Here is a 15,412-nt window from a genome sequence, read left to right on the forward strand (position 1 = left end):
CATGTTGATGTATGGCAGAAACCAACACAACATTATAAAGTAATTATCCTCCAATTAAAAATAAAGGTTGGGGACTGCTGAGTCCTTTGGATAGGATGTCTACATAGGGGAAAAATGAATTATTGTGACTTTCTCTGTCTTTTTCTAATTGTCTTAAAAACTAAACTGGGAAATTACTTGTTGGTTCTAGCTCAAACCAAAGCCTCTTCTGAGCAAGTTACTTCCAACTGATCAATCCATGATCTGATGCTGCTTTTTAGGCATTGTCCTAAGACATTAGTTTTTGAAGTGTGATGCTTGAATAGAAAGCTAAGTATCACCTGAGGAATGGTTACAAATGCAAGTTCATAAGCCTCAGCCCAGACCCACTTAATGATTAATGTTAGGCCACTGCAGTTTAGGGAGATTTTAAGGCACAACAGATAAGACAAATAGTCTTTAAACTTCTTTGAAGATGTCAAAGTCTGGGAGTGGGGATAGTAATCTGTTTATACCAACTCTCCTTTGACCCTGATGCACACTGAAGTCAGAATACTGATGGTCTAGGAGATTCATGACTAGTCTAAACTAGTTCTTCCTTAGTTTGGTTTTCTGGAAGAGTTCTGTTTTACACCCTCATAAGTTTGTAAATATGTCTGCTAAGCCTGAGATATTTTTGTAGGTTCTGCTTGAGTTGTTAACCAACTAGGAAGTTCTACTGAGATGTTCTATTCAGAAGATGGAAGGGCTGAAGAAGAGATTACAAGTTGAAAGGAGGGGAGGCCAACAGCAGATGAGCTAGTCTAAAGAGATTACTTGTCAAATGAGGAGCTGAGGAGACTAGTAGTGCAATCTGGTTTTATTAACACATTTGGGCTGAGCAGCTCATCTCCATTTCCTAATGGCCAGGTAGGACACGAGCAAGGCTCCAACGATAAAGACTCCAGATAGGCCAGCTACCCACAAAGCTTGAGAGTCTACAGGAGACCCTGCAGGATGGAAACGTAGCTTAGTATGCTGAAGCCAAGTGATGTTACATCCTAATAAAGACTGCTAGTCTTGAGCTATAGGGGGAGAAAAAGCTAGGTAATTCCTTTTGAGGTTCATATTGACCAAACCAGTAAGGAATTAAGAAGTAGGGATGCGCAAGTAGCTTTGGTTTGACCAGTGGTTCAGATATCATTCTCCTTACACTCACTTGAGTATTTGTGGAGCTTTTCTGAAGAGTCTTGAATGGCTTGGAGTAGAATCAAAGGACCCTTGCTAGAAATGCTAGCCATGTTGTTCTGAAAATGGATGTCAGAGCTTCTTCTTCCTGTTGGAGAGAGGAGTTAAGGATTTGTTAGTTTTGTACATATGAGTGGTTGTGGAGTACTAAAACAGGACTAGGTCCCTTGTCACAGACAGTTCTGTTCCATTAAGTTTTTCTCCAAGAAAAACCTTAATGCATTAGACACAAAGTCTCAGACTTGCTCATTTGTATTAATGCTAGCAGTTTCAGAGAAATTATGATTTTAGACTATCCCCAAACTGTCATCCTTCCTAAGTACAGGTACTTGAATAGTAATGTCTTAATACTGAGACCCTATGATATAAAGGCACCTGGTAACAGTAACAGCAAAGCTCTGTTTGAATCCTATTTCTATTGCTAATTATAGGGTCTCTGTACTTCTCAAAAATTTTAGATATCTTAAGTATATATAAATATATAATTGCAGTTAGATGTTGAGTATTTAGTTTACTAAATGATAGTTCTGAATAGTAGTATATGAGTTTTTCTTCCTACCAGAACAGGCTTAAACCTTCAGGGGTCATGCTGTGCTGTGTTTAGTCACTCAGTCGTGTCTAGCTCTTTGTGACCCCCATGGATGTAGTCCACCATGCTCCTGTGTCCATGGGGATTCTCCAGGCCAGAATACTGGAGTGGTTTGCTAAGACCTCCTCCAGGGGATCTTCCCAACCCAGGGATCATTAAGAGTTATGACTCCCAATTAATTCAGGAGCCAGGTAAGTGTTGTGGGATCAGGTAGAATATGACTGTATGAGCACTGGGCCTGACCAATTAACACATACTAAGTCTGCAATCCTATGCCATCTATAAGTCTTGAGGCCATGTTGCCAGACCTGCCAACATTTATATCTGATAAATAAAAGCCTACATGTATATCTGATACCACAGAAGTGTTTTATTAGATTATAGGCTGTGAACCCACTTGACTCCCTGCTAAGTAAAATTTTATACGGAGAAAAACTAAGGCTGAAAGTTATAAATATAAGCTATTAATCCTGAAATATTTAGAAGCCTGGAACTCTAGGACACTAGTTGTATTTCTGTTCTATTGCATCATGAAAGTACTTAAAGAAGCCTCGTTAATTAGATGAATCTTCAGTTTGATTCATGCGCCACAGACTAAAGGTTAGCACTGGACTCCAAATAACACTTCACTCTGGCTTCTGGCATAGACAGGTTGGATACTTACGTCTGGCAGGACAGAGTGTCACACAGGATGGTGTCCCAGCAGGCTGGCAGACTGATGCACTGCAGTGCAGATACACCTGGGAACCAAAAGAATTGGGATCATGGGTCTAGCACATCCTAAGTCTTCAAACCTGCTTTCTCTCTCCCAGGAAGAAGTCAAAGAATTATCAGAAAATTGATAAACCAAACTGACATCACAGAAGCACTATGATACCAGACTCTAGTTGACCCATGTCACATGCCACAGGCATCCCTTGATTGCTCTGAGGCAATACCAAAAGCCAATGTTACAGGGCCACCTCAGCTGAAAAGTGGTACTGTGTGGAAACATTTGAGTTGGGGGATTTAGAGCCCAGCTGAAGAGCACAGGAGGCAGCATCATACCGGTCCCTTGAGGGCCTGCTTTGCCACTGAGTCCACAAAGCTGAAGGTGGAAATGCTGAAGCGCTGGTAGTGAGAAGGAAATGGCAGGTCTGAGGCTTCCCAGACAGGGATCAGTTTTGTCTGATAGTTGTCTCCCGTGTAGGGGCACCTAAGCAAGGATATCCAGCAGTCAAGATGGGCTTCTTGGAGGGATGGTAACACAGGTGAAGGGAAGACACTCACCCATTCACCAACAAGGGCCACTGGGGCTGGAGCAGGGCATCTGCGCTGGGTGTTGCCCAACACTGGTCCAGGCGCAGCTTGAGACTGGGGTCTGTTCTCTGATGGATGGAGACTTCCACATAGATGGCATCCCGAAGCAACTTCACCACTGGGTAGTCACTAGCCGTGTAGTAGGAGCGATAGCGTTTATCTGCAACAGGCCAAAACAAGTTGAAGCAGTAAAGAGCTTGGAACCTCTAGGTGGCTTGGGATAAACCATCACCCACATAAATGCCTTTGAAAGGAATAATATCTTGTTACCAAGTTAGAGTCTTCCTGCCCAGAAGATGACTTAGACTACCCAGAGGCCAGACAGTCTACCCAAGAGGGTCATACCTTTGGCAATCTTAAGTTCCAGAGTGAGGTTTCCAGGCTGGGTCTCAGGAAGGGGTGGTGGGAGAGTAAGAACCTGGACATTAACTGGGAGAGCATTGCTACTTGCAGAGTAGCTACAACTGACTTGGAGCCTGCAGAAAAATAAAGATTTTAGCTACTATCTTCAGTGGGTAGACCATGTCACCTCTTTAAGGTTTGAGGAATCATTTTTAAGTATCAGGTGTTAGAACAAGTTTATAAACAAGTGGGGTTTGGTTCTGGCCTTGTGAAAGCTATCATTGGGGAGACCAATAGGTAAACAAGATCCATGTTAGAGAGTTTGATATAACCCTGAGCCACCAGGGAAGCACAGACTATTATATATTGAATCAATAAACAAAGTCCTACTGTATAGGACAGGAGTCTATTCAATATCCTGCCATAAACCATAATGGAAATATGAAAAAGATGTGTAACTGAAGTCACTTTGTACAGCAGAAATTAACACATTATAAATCAACTATACTTCAGTAGATTTTAAAAGATAGATATAGCTCTATGATAAACAGGTGTGTTCTCTGGAGGCGGTAGTCAGGGAAGATGTGGCAGGTAATTTGATGAGGGAAAAATGGAAAGCAGTAACTGAGAGGTAGAGGAAAGAAGGGTAAAGTATGGAAGCAAGAAGTCTGGGGTCCCTTGAATACTCTATGGAAGCACAATCTGAGGTTAGGGAACAGTTAGGGAAGGACTGAGAACATCGGGAAAGTTTTGGCTGAAGAAGTAGCAGCAGTTTCATGCAGGACCCTGCAAGTTATGTTCATAATAAAGTTTAAGCTCTGGAAGACAAAGAGAAAACTAAGTATACTAGCTAAGGTTTTTAAAAAGATTCATTTTACTACAGCTTAGATATTGGAGGTAGAAGGAAGAGACTAGAGAAACAAAGATCCAGTGAAACGAAATTGAAGTCAGGTCGAGTCTGAGGCTTAGATCAAGTCGGTGGTAATAATGCAGGGCTACTAGATCAAATAATGGTCTGTGAGATTGGATAGTCAAGGCAATAGAGATTCTGCCATGAGGAAGATGGTTGTTTATGGTTATTTATGAATGTTTTCTCTAGAACTCCTGTTTATGGAGGGAAATTCAGGCATTCTGGTCAAGCAAGGTCAGATTAACTAAGACCTTTACCTGAAGGTACTGTCTCGGGTAATAGAACCACGACTCCAAGTTCTCACATCCCGAGCTGCAACCAGCTCATTTTCATATACCGCCTGCTTTCCAGTGATCTGCAAGGGCAGGTAAAGAATTCCTGTCACTCCTGCAAGCCAGATGCTGCTTCACTCAATTTTGCTTTCATCCAGCACTCAGAAAGGATGCCCATTGACTAGTAGGGAAATTATCACTTCATCTTACTTTCAGGGCAAAGGAACAGGAAGGGGCTTTGAGTAATGAAGCCAGAAATACTACTTATCTCAGCTGATTTCCCTGGTCCTTTCCCAGGGCTGTGTGGTGGGAGGAACCTGTTATTTGTTCTTCTACACCTTGGTAATGGGGGCTAGCCCCTCACTAGCGGGCAGGTGGGATGACTTAGCCAAGTACCCAGCAGAGGTTTTTGCTTTCTCAGTAATGAAGGCCCCTCTGTCCTAGAGGCCATCCTACATGACAAGCAGTAAGTCAGGTATATTCTTCACAGCTAAGCTAGTCCAGTTCTCCCCCAATCACGAAGGCATTCCTGACCAACTTAAACAGAGCCCAGGGTCAGCTCCTCTCACCTGTTTTGTAGTACCACAGGTAGTAAATGGAAACCGGAACAGAACAAAAGTGTGTGTTGCCATCACGGGTTTACATTCACTGTCATTCCTGAAGGCCAAGTGTACAGAATTCAAGAGCAGTGGGGGCGAGGTCACATTCCGGGACACAGCAATAGAGAAGTGGCCATCTTGGGTACAGTGTGAAGTCACTGAAACACCAGAGCAACTGTGCTGAAGGCAGGTCACCTCAAGTGATTGATCCAGCCAGACAAGAGTCTAAAAATTATAGTTTCATTATTTTAAATTCCCCACCCTCCTCTTCTCCAGCTAGAAAAGCTGGCATTCTAGGTAATGACCTTGAAGGAGGTTCAGCCATCCAGAGTTTAGCTGGGGCTTTGGATGGGCACTTGGATTTGAATCTTGCCTCCACTACTTACTGTGTATTTAACCTCCTTGTATCAGCTTCACCTGTAGAATGAAGATAGCCATACCTGCTGTTTCACTCATCAGCTAGGATTAAGAGCTTAGAATTATGTAGCATCTTGTTTCATGAAGGTCATTTTTACGTGAGAAAGACTTGGAGCATGATTTGAGACAGTGTTCTTTTGAAATAAGGCTCATCTTCTGAAATAAAGTTCTTTACACACAATCAGCCACCAGATTATCTTTCTTGAAACTGGCTAAGTTTCTATCAATTAACATCCTGCACATAGACTTAGCTTCCTGAGTTCATTGAATGTTATTTGCTTTCTGTTGGGTTCTAGGAGAATATGCAATGGAAGACTGTAGAAAGCTGGGTCACTGAAGGTCAAGTGTTCTAAGGAGGTACTAACTTATACATTAACCTTTGGTCATCTTTCAGTATTTGCCTTCTGGATGGGGGGTGAAGGAGATAACCTTCCTTTGGGTTTAGTTAATGGTAATTACAGGCACTCTTCAGCTAATTTCAAAAACATAGTGACTCACCTGTGTTTCCATAGTAACAGGAAATGACCTCTTCAGAGTTGTAGCAGCAGCCTAGCTGTTTGCAGTCTCCTTGAGTGATGGGTGAAGGAGCACATGGCAGTCTGTCCCACACTGGGACAGAGTCACAAAGGCCAGCATTTGGGACATCTAGGATAGATATTGAAGAGTAACTTGAACTAGGTAACAAAGTCTAGTCTTTAGGAGATCTTTTCATTAAGAAACATTAAGTTCCCATAGATATCCATGGGATTGGAAGAGATATTTACATACTAGAAATTAAGTCTGGATTATAAAGATCACTACTTGGTTACCTTATAAGAGTGCCCTGAAATGAGTACTCTTTGGAAGAGGAAATACGAACAAGATTGGTAGAAGCGGTGAGACTTTATTAAAGAATTCTTCCTTCTGTTCTTTAAAAAGTACTTAGTGTACTCTAAATTACCATCATTTTGAAATGCAGTTCAGTAAGCAGGGAGTGGGGCCTACGATTATGTATTTTATCAGTATTACTCCACTGGGTGATCACATAACAATGCAGATGTGAAGAATTGTAGGTTCAACTCTTGGGACCTCCCTGGGAGGCCAGTTAAGACTGTGTGCTTCCACTGCAAGGGTTTTGGGTTTGATCTCTGGTTGGGACCTAAGATCCCACATGCTGCACAGTATGGTTAAAAGTTTAAAAACAGAAGTTTGACTCTTTATGACTGAGGTAGGGCTCTTGGGGGGCAAGGCAAGATTCACTGGAGTTGAGCTGGCATTGTACCTTCCTGTTAATCACCCAGTTAAATACCAAGTTAAGCAGTCGAGTAGCCCCAGCTGAAGGGACTGAGCCCTATTCTCAACAGAGTCTGCTTCTTGAAGGCGTTTGCTGAGTCTCCTTCCAGACCCTTCAAGAAGGCGATCTCTGGTCCTGGGATAACTCTTGGTTGAATCTCAGCTCTGCCACCTACCAGTGAGGGGTGCTTGGAAAGCTCCCTGCTGGGGCTAGCAATAGCGCTAGGTTGGGATTACAGGTAACATGTGAAGTACCCTTCAAAGTTCCTGAGCCCCAAGTAATCGCTCAGGTGGTGTTTATCCTAGGGTCGCCTGTGAAGGGCTGGAACACAGTTCTCGATGGGTGCCTGGTATCACTGCACAGAATGGGTAGAAGATACCCAAGGACACATTTCAGGCAGCTCCACACCACCCAGAACCCAGAAGTATCCAGCCCTTACCTGGGAGATTCACAGGGCACTTGAACAGCTTTGTCTCTATAACTGCTGCAGATCCGCTCACACCTGCTCTTTCAATTCCAACAGTCATGATGTAGTAGGAGTCCTGGAGAGACAGGCCCATGAAGTCAGCCTGGATGGTGGCAGAAGCATCTCAGCCTTCCTAAGGACAGGTCATACTTACCCACTCAGTGACATAGCAGCCACTGTAGGAGGCTTCCCCCACCAGGGAGCGGCCAGGGCCCTCACTGACCCAGGTGCCACAGTCCGAGTCATTCTGCAGGCTGTGTGGCAGCCCATGGTTATCTAGGAGTGCGGATGGGGAAGAAAACACATATGGTCAGTCATCCCTGTCACCAGTGCTGGGGAGGGACAGCCAGCTTTGCCTTAGACTCAAGAGCAGCTGCCAAGAAAGGAGAAACAAGAGGGAAATCAGGTTCAGAGTGAAGTTATACTTCAGATTACTTCTATAGAGAAGCAGCAGAGTTTAGCAAAGGTAGGGAGGCATTTGAACAGGAAACAGAGGCCAATTTTACACAGTAGAGGAGACATGCCATTGCCTAACTCAGGCTTCAAACTTACCCCATGCTACTAGTGCAGGAGGAGTCTCCGTCTCCTGACTGAGAGGGTTTATGGTGAATTGAAAGCTCCTTAGCCCACAGCGTAGTTCGTCAGGATACTCAGGTACCTCGGACTGATGCTGGCTATTCAGACCAAGAGACAATAGAAAACAGAGCCAGACAAATTGCAGCAGCAGCCACATGGTGCTGCTAGGAGTCTTACTGACTACTTTTCTGGTCCTACACTTCCTTTCCCAAGAGCCTGTGCTCCCCCCAAGCCCCTTAAAATACAGAGGGAAAGCTGGTTTCAGGTGCATGTCTGTGTAGTATGCAGGTGGGGCTCCTTTGGAAAGGGTGATTCCTCCAGCATCACTCACTTTAGGCCACAGTCTTCAGCTGCACCACTTGAATATTGAAATCAGGCAGTCTTCAGAGCCCAGGAACAATGTGGTGCTTTTTAGCTAAAATAGGTTTCCTCACAGATACTTAGTGTAGCACTTATCTTACTAGCTTAATGACCTTCCTTTAGAATCTTGCATATTTGGGTATAGCTCTGACACTTATGAGTTGTATGAACTGGTGAGTCACCACCTCTCAGAAACTCAGTCTTCTCATCTGTAAATTGGGACTATCTCCCAGCAGGAGAGGGCATCACAGGTGTTGCAGGGATACAGGATTCACCTACCAATGCAGGAGACACAGGAAATGCAGGTTAGATCCTTGGGCCGGGAAGACCCCCCTGGAATAGGAAATAGCAGCCCACTCTAGTATTTTGGCCTGGAAAACTCCACAGACAAAGGAGCCTGGCAGGCTACAGTCCGTGGGGTCATAAAAAACCAGACACAACTGATTGAGCACTCACACACTTGGCAGGAATGTTCGTCTGATTGTATTCAGCCTAATATTTATCATGTGAACAATTTCCCCAAGTTGACCAAGAATCTGAATCAAAGCATTGAGAACTTATAACCAGGTATCTCTAATTCTCTTCAACTCATCGGAAAAGACCCTGATACTAGGAAAGATTGAAGGCAGGAGAAGGGGATGACAGAAGATGAGATGGTTAGATGGCATCACCAACTCAATCGACATGAGTTTGAGCAAATTCTGGGAGATGGTGAAGGACAAGGAAGCCTGGTGTGCTGCAGTCCATGGGTTACAAAGAGCTGGACACAACTGAGCAACTTAACAACAACAGCAATAAAAGAGAACAAATGAGCATGTGTCTTCCCAGTGAAACTGCATGACTCATTTAACCACAGGGTGACAAACAACACTGAGGGAATGCTGGCCTCTGCCCTCAGGGATGGGATCTGACTTTCCAACATCTGGATTGGGTTTGGCCATTAGTCCATCACATCCCATTTACTTGCTCACAGGACTTACCACACTGGATTTTAATGGCCTCTTATTGACTCAGTGTCCCTATTAGAAGCACTTGAGGGCAGGGACTGTGTTTTATTTTTCACTGCATCCTGAAAGCATTAGACAGTGTGTATTCAGTGTTTCCTGAGGAAAGAAGGGATCAATGAACACGCTTTCATTAGTAGCCATGTCCTAAGGCTAACTCCCTTGAAAATGTGGTTTCCCAACCTCACTGGTATAGATTCATTTCATGACAGTCTCAAACTCATAACAATCTTTAGGTGTTCTTTCTTCAAGTCATTATACATGGGATTCTAAGTATAAGAATAAAGAGGAATACAACAAACTAGTGAATAAAACAAAAACGAAGCAGACTCACAGATATAGAGAACAAGCTAGTGGTTACCAGTGGGGAGAGGAAGGAGAGGGACAATATACAGGTAGGGGGAAAAGGGTTATTATGAAAATATACGAAATCATTGGTATGAAACTTTTGAAGATTGTAAGTCATCTACCCTGATGATGAACGGTGAATCCTAAGATACACCAGCAGGGCTGAGATGAGGTGATTTCACACTTACTTCTGTGCTAAATCCTCTAAGGACATCTTTATTCAATGACATGATTCGGTTTCCTGAGAGAAAACACACTGATAGTGTGTGATCCACTTTGAGAAGTCCCTATCATTTCAAAAGTAACTCTCTGCCCTTGGGATCTGGAAGGGCAAATGCTGTTCTTAGTCTTTTCTTTTGCTAGAATCATCCAATCATTTGAAAATAATTTCAGTAGGACTACAGGTAGAATGGTCTTCCTGGGTGGCGCTAGTGGTGAAGAAGCTGTCTGCCAATGCAGGAGATGTAAGAGACGTGGGTTCAATCCCTGGGGTGGGAAGATCCCTGGAGGGGCGCATGGCAACCCACTGCAGTATTCTTACCTGGAGAGTCCCATGGGCAGAGGATCCTGGCAGGCTACAGTCCAGAGGGTCGCACAGAGTCAGACACAACTGAAGTGACTTAGCACTCACATATAAGTGGAATATAAATCACCATAAATTGTAGAATTATGGAAAACCCCGTCATCACTTTCTGTGTTCTAGGTACACTCATCTAGATCCACTTTGTGTCACCTACCAGAGGACTGGATTATACCCCTGGCTATCCAGGGTCTTTAGCTTGTAGATAGCAGTTCATGGGATTTCTCAGTCTCCATAAACATGTGAGCAAATTCCTCATAATAAATATATATCTTTATCCCCTACTTGTTCTGTTTCTCTGGAGAACCCTAACACAAACACTGCTCATTCCTCATTCACTGGTCTTGCCCCTGAGAGTTCCCAAGAGATGGGAGGACAAGAACAGCCTGTGATACCAAGCAGGGCCCTGTGGGACTCCTGGGCACAAAGTCTTCCTGTGTCCCCCATTTTATAATTACAGGAAACAGCCTTTGTTCAGCTTTCATGACCTTCCCTGAGTCCCTGTGGGCAGATTCAAACAGTTGTTAATTAGGGAAAGGAGAGGATGTGAGACCAGGGAGAAACAAATGGTCAAGAGAAATAGTGCAGCCTTGGGACAAGGTCCTAGTTCCTTATCAATGGATACACATAACAATATCTTTGAATGTTTCACAGATATTGAAAATGCCTCCAGGTGGGAGAAGTTAACGATTAATGATGGCATGCTACTTATAAGCATGAAGACCACCCTAGACCAATTGGAACCTGAAGATTGATGATGCTGACTCCCACTTATCTCACCACCAACCAAACAGAACAATGTCCACAAGCTGATAACCCTCTTCAAACCATTACTATAAAACTTCTCACTATCCTCTTCAAGTGGAGACACAGGACACAGTTTTGCAAGGCAGGAGCCCACTGTGTCCCCCATTCCCCAGTAAAGTAATAAAGCTACTCATTTCTACTTCTCCAAATCACTGTCTCCACATTTTACTTGGCTCTGGTGAACAGAGGCCAGGTTTTTAGGCAGCACCTGCACCACTGTGGAAAAGCAACCTCTGATTTCCAAAAATCTCGGTCAGAATGATACCATGCAGGGACCTCTGGGGTTCCTGGGCACAGAGACTTTCTGTGTCCCCCATTTCTTTGACTTTAGGAAACAGCCTTCATTCAGCCTCTGTGACCTTCTCTGAGTTTCAATGGGCAGATTCAAGCAGTTGTTAATTAGGGGAGGGAGGGGATGTGAGACTAAGAGAAACAGTTAAGAGAGTAGGCTTCAGACAAGGTCCTGTTTCCCATCAAGGGATACACACAATATCTTTGAGTTATTTTGCAGATACTGAAACCCCCTTCAGGTGGGGAAGTTAATGACTAAGGATGGTAGGCTGCCCACAAGCACGTAGACCAGACCAGTTGGATCTGAAGGTTGATGACGCTGACTCTCACTTACCTTACCATCAACCTGTTGGAACAATGTCCATGAGCTGATCACATCTTCTTTGAACAATTACTATACAGCCTCTCAATATTGTCCCCAAGTGGGGACACATGGTTTTGAGGGCAAGAGCCTGCTATATCCCTCTCCCTTTGCCCAGCAAAACAACAAAGCTATCCTTTTCTAGTTCACCTAAAACTCTGTCTCTGACAATTGACCCAGCACCAGTATATAGAGAACTGAGATTTTGGCATCAAGTCTGGGCTTATCTTTTTTGAGTTACATATGAATGTTTCAATTTAAACTAAAGAACAAGCTGTGCCAAGTTAGCTAATATGTTCCTTATTGAAAATGGGCACACATAATGATTTCTTTTCAGATTGGCTTCAGACAGCGTTTTCCTTGCTGTGACTGGAGTGTGCCCTCCTGGCTGGAAGGTGGGGTATCATATAAACAAAGCCCCAGGAAGCCCTTGCCAAGTGTGGAAAAGCAATAATCAAAATTACCCCTCAAATATGGAGGACCAATTAGACCATGTGTGTGCCAATCAGTAGGGGGCACCTAGCTGTTCTTGGTGTGTGGTAGAAATTAGGACACTCTGCTTCTGAAGGAGGACATTAGGCAACATCCTCTAAGTACTGCATGGTTTTCCTTCTCAGCAAGCAGGAACACATTTTGAGCCTGAGTCAGTTGTGAGGTGATGAGTCTCAACCCCAGGTCTTCTTCTGGCTCCCTCCCTCCCTTCCTGGTCAGGAAACCCTCTGCCCTAGCTGCCCAGCCCCAACTCTACTCTGATTTGTCTTGCCTCTCCTGCTCCACCGCTTCCTCCATCACCAAGACCATTGCCAGTAGGGGAAATTATCCTTCCTTTTCTCACAGGTAGGAGGGTGCCCAGCTGAACAGCCTTTTGGACTTTGAGACGAATGGCAATGTACTGGCTACCTCTCTCTCAAAGTCAAAGAGTAGTTAAGAAAGTCATAAAGTAATTAAGAAAGAGATAGCAGAGTAATTTGCTAAAGAAAAAAGAATTAAAATTAAGGACTTCGGGGTGGGAATATCAGGTAAAGTTGGTGTGAGTTTTCTGGCCTCAGTTCAGTTCAGTTCACAGTACTTATTATAATACCTGTCCCTCTCCTTAATTATGCTCAACTGGACACCAGCCATATTTGATAAGGGTCCACACTAATCCCATTTTAACTTGATTACCTCCATAAACACCCGATTTCCAAATAATGTCACATTTTTGTATGATAGCAGATAGGTTAGGAGGTCCCCAGAGAAAGAGAACTGGAAATGGCCTTCTTGACATAAGAAAATTCATTTTGGCCTAAGCCATTTTGTGATCTAAGATGGGCATGATGCTTGTCCTTGAACACATCTCAGTAATCAATGATCTTAAGGGAACAAAGGAATGCAGAAACACAGAAAAGGCAAACAGGAGTTCAGTGACTGAAGCAGAGGCCTAACTCATCCTCAAGGGATGTATGTAACAATCTGATACTTGTCTTTGAGTTCTGCAGGAACCAAGACCCCCCAGACCAGTGGAGGACTAATGGTGATGTCAACTCTCCTGACTTCAATCAACTAAAGATTGGACTTTGTCAACCTCTGTCTCAATTTCATGCTAAGTTCTCCTCTGCTCAAGCCCCCTCCTGGAGAAGGAAATGGCAACCCACTCCAGTATTCTTGCTGGGAAAATCCCATGGACAGAGGAGCCTGGCGGGATACAGTCCATGGGGTTGCAAAGAGTTGGATATGACTGAGCATGCATACAAGCCCTTTAGGGAAATGCATGTGAAAACTTAGCTTAAAACTTCTCCAGTTTTGCTGTTCAGGAGACACTGTTTTGGGAAAGATCCCTCGTGTCCTTACTTGCTTCAAGTAGAAATAAGTCCTTCCTTCTCCCAATCTTTGGCTTGGTTGTGTCTTTTGGTTCAACATTCACTAAGAGGTAAATCCAGCCATGTTTTCTGGGCTAGGATTTCAATGTATATTTAAGCACAATTCAGCTCAAAACACCTTGCAAACCATTGTACAGCTGCATCGGTCAAACTAGTCTTTGCTTGGGGCCCTTTTATTTTTTTTTTAAGTGACTTGAGAACTTGATGTATACAGAGAATACTTCTGTTTCTTTTTCTTTTTTTCCTTTGAGTACTTTCATTTTTTATTTTTATAATCTTTCTTACCTTGTTAAAAGCTCTTTTAAACATTCCCAACTTCAGGTAACTAAAGGGATTTTTAAGTTCCATTCTGTTTAGATCAGAATGCATAAAAGGTCAGTAATGCATACAATGGCTGAGTTGACTGGTACCAATCAATGGCTGTTTCAGTTCAGAGAGGAGGGCAGACCAGTGAGCTAAGACCGCTGCAGGGTCTTAGCTCCTTCCTGCAGGAGGAAATGCTCACATTGGCCATTACCTTATGCTGGATAACTACTCTAGTATGACTGCTCTCAGCTAACTGGAGTTGACTGGGTAATTAATTTACGAAGTTTATTGTGTCTGATAATACCTTATATACTTACAGGTCTTATATTTTACTTCAACTTGGCTGTAATCAGGATATAGCCTTGCTTTTCTAGCCATGTGCCTTACATACATGGTTTCCTCTTCATGAGCTACTTAAAGCTTCATTTCTATCTGACCAGTTCTGTCACAATTGAGTAAACGTTCTCCAAAGCCTTGCCCTTGGACCAGCAGAATCAGCGTCACCTGGAGACTTATGAGGGCTGCAAGTTTGGGGCCTCACTCCAGATCCAGTGATTAAACTCTGGGTGGGGCCCAGTGGTCTATGGTAAAGTCTTCCAGGTAATTCTGACACACATTTAGGCTTGAGAACCATTGCCTTAGGGTAGAACACCCAAGTCACCTTCTCCATGAAACATTTCCTGATCGCCCAGCTGGAGGGAATTCCTACCTAGTTTGAAAAACCAACACGCGTTATCTGTATTCCTCCTGGGACAGTAACCATTCAGGACTCTCCCTTTCTGGATTGTAATGTCTTTGAAGCACATGTCTTACTCATCTTTATGTTCTCCACATTACTTTCCATATTTTTGAGATGAGTGAACTCTGGTCCACTGGTCCAGTGGTTTGCATCCATGAGGGGTCCCCAGTCTCCAGTATCTAATGCCTGATGAGCTGAGGTGGAGCAGATGTAATAAGAATAGAAGTAAAGTGCACAATACATGTAATGTGTTCAAACCATTTTGAAATCATCCAAATCCCCACTCCCCAACCTGGTCTGTAGAAAAACTGTCTTCCATAAAACTAGTCCCTGGTGCCAATAAGGTTGGGGATTGCTGTTTAGAGGAAGCTGGTTTTGCAAGGCCTACTTTCTACTTGCCACCAGTCTGTGTTTCTGTGCTAACTGAGCATGTGAATGATACTTCCTGTTTTCTCCAGAGGAAGACCCAGGCTCCTCAGCATGGCCACCTCTCCCTAATCATGTCTCTGTCCATGTTTCTAGGGTGGCCCCCTTCTTCCCAGTGGCTGGTCAAATAAAGATCCTCTGAAGTCTCTCAAACCTGCTCTGACCTCTCCCCTCTGTTCTGTGGTCTGTGCTCTTTTCACCGCTGGGATGCCCCATGGACTGTGACATATCAATCCACAAAGGATGTTGTGGACATCAGGCCACTGGCCACTGCAGCTGCCCCTGCCTGTATACCCTGAGGGGATTCAGGATGTACTAAACAGGATTCTGGCCTAGATACTTAAGGTGCACATTGAAGAGATGGTTTCAGTGAGCCCAGACT

General features: G+C 43.8%; 1 protein-coding gene and 1 long non-coding RNA gene across 3 annotated transcripts; one reads left to right on the forward strand and one right to left on the reverse strand.

The window, feature by feature from the left end:
• Positions 1-820: 820 nt before the first annotated feature.
• On the reverse strand, positions 821-8,181 carry ZP4 (zona pellucida glycoprotein 4). Of its 2 annotated transcripts, none has more exons than XM_055589116.1 (12): positions 7,926-8,181; positions 7,528-7,649; positions 7,347-7,449; positions 6,133-6,279; positions 5,188-5,375; positions 4,604-4,701; positions 3,440-3,570; positions 3,065-3,254; positions 2,843-2,990; positions 2,460-2,535; positions 1,178-1,294; positions 821-968 (listed from the first exon to the last, which is right to left on the reverse strand). In XM_055589116.1, exons 1-12 carry the CDS (start codon positions 8,104-8,106, stop codon positions 865-867), a joined length of 1,605 nt encoding a protein of 534 aa, XP_055445091.1. In that variant the 5' UTR covers positions 8,107-8,181; the 3' UTR covers positions 821-864. The 2 variants fall into 2 exon arrangements, with proteins under 2 accessions (XP_055445091.1, XP_055445102.1); XM_055589127.1 differs by having other exon boundaries at positions 821-1,043.
• A 46-nt stretch (positions 8,182-8,227) lies between these two features.
• On the forward strand, positions 8,228-13,765 carry LOC129658126 (uncharacterized). The gene is made up of 4 exons (XR_008717279.1): positions 8,228-8,876; positions 10,058-10,125; positions 10,896-12,537; positions 13,179-13,765. It is a non-coding gene; the product is annotated as an uncharacterized LOC129658126 (long non-coding RNA).
• Positions 13,766-15,412: the final 1,647 nt, after the last annotated feature.

The sequence above is a fragment of the Bubalus kerabau genome, chromosome 1 (genome assembly GCF_029407905.1).
Source record: "Bubalus kerabau isolate K-KA32 ecotype Philippines breed swamp buffalo chromosome 1, PCC_UOA_SB_1v2, whole genome shotgun sequence".
NCBI lineage: Eukaryota > Metazoa > Chordata > Mammalia > Artiodactyla > Bovidae > Bubalus > Bubalus kerabau.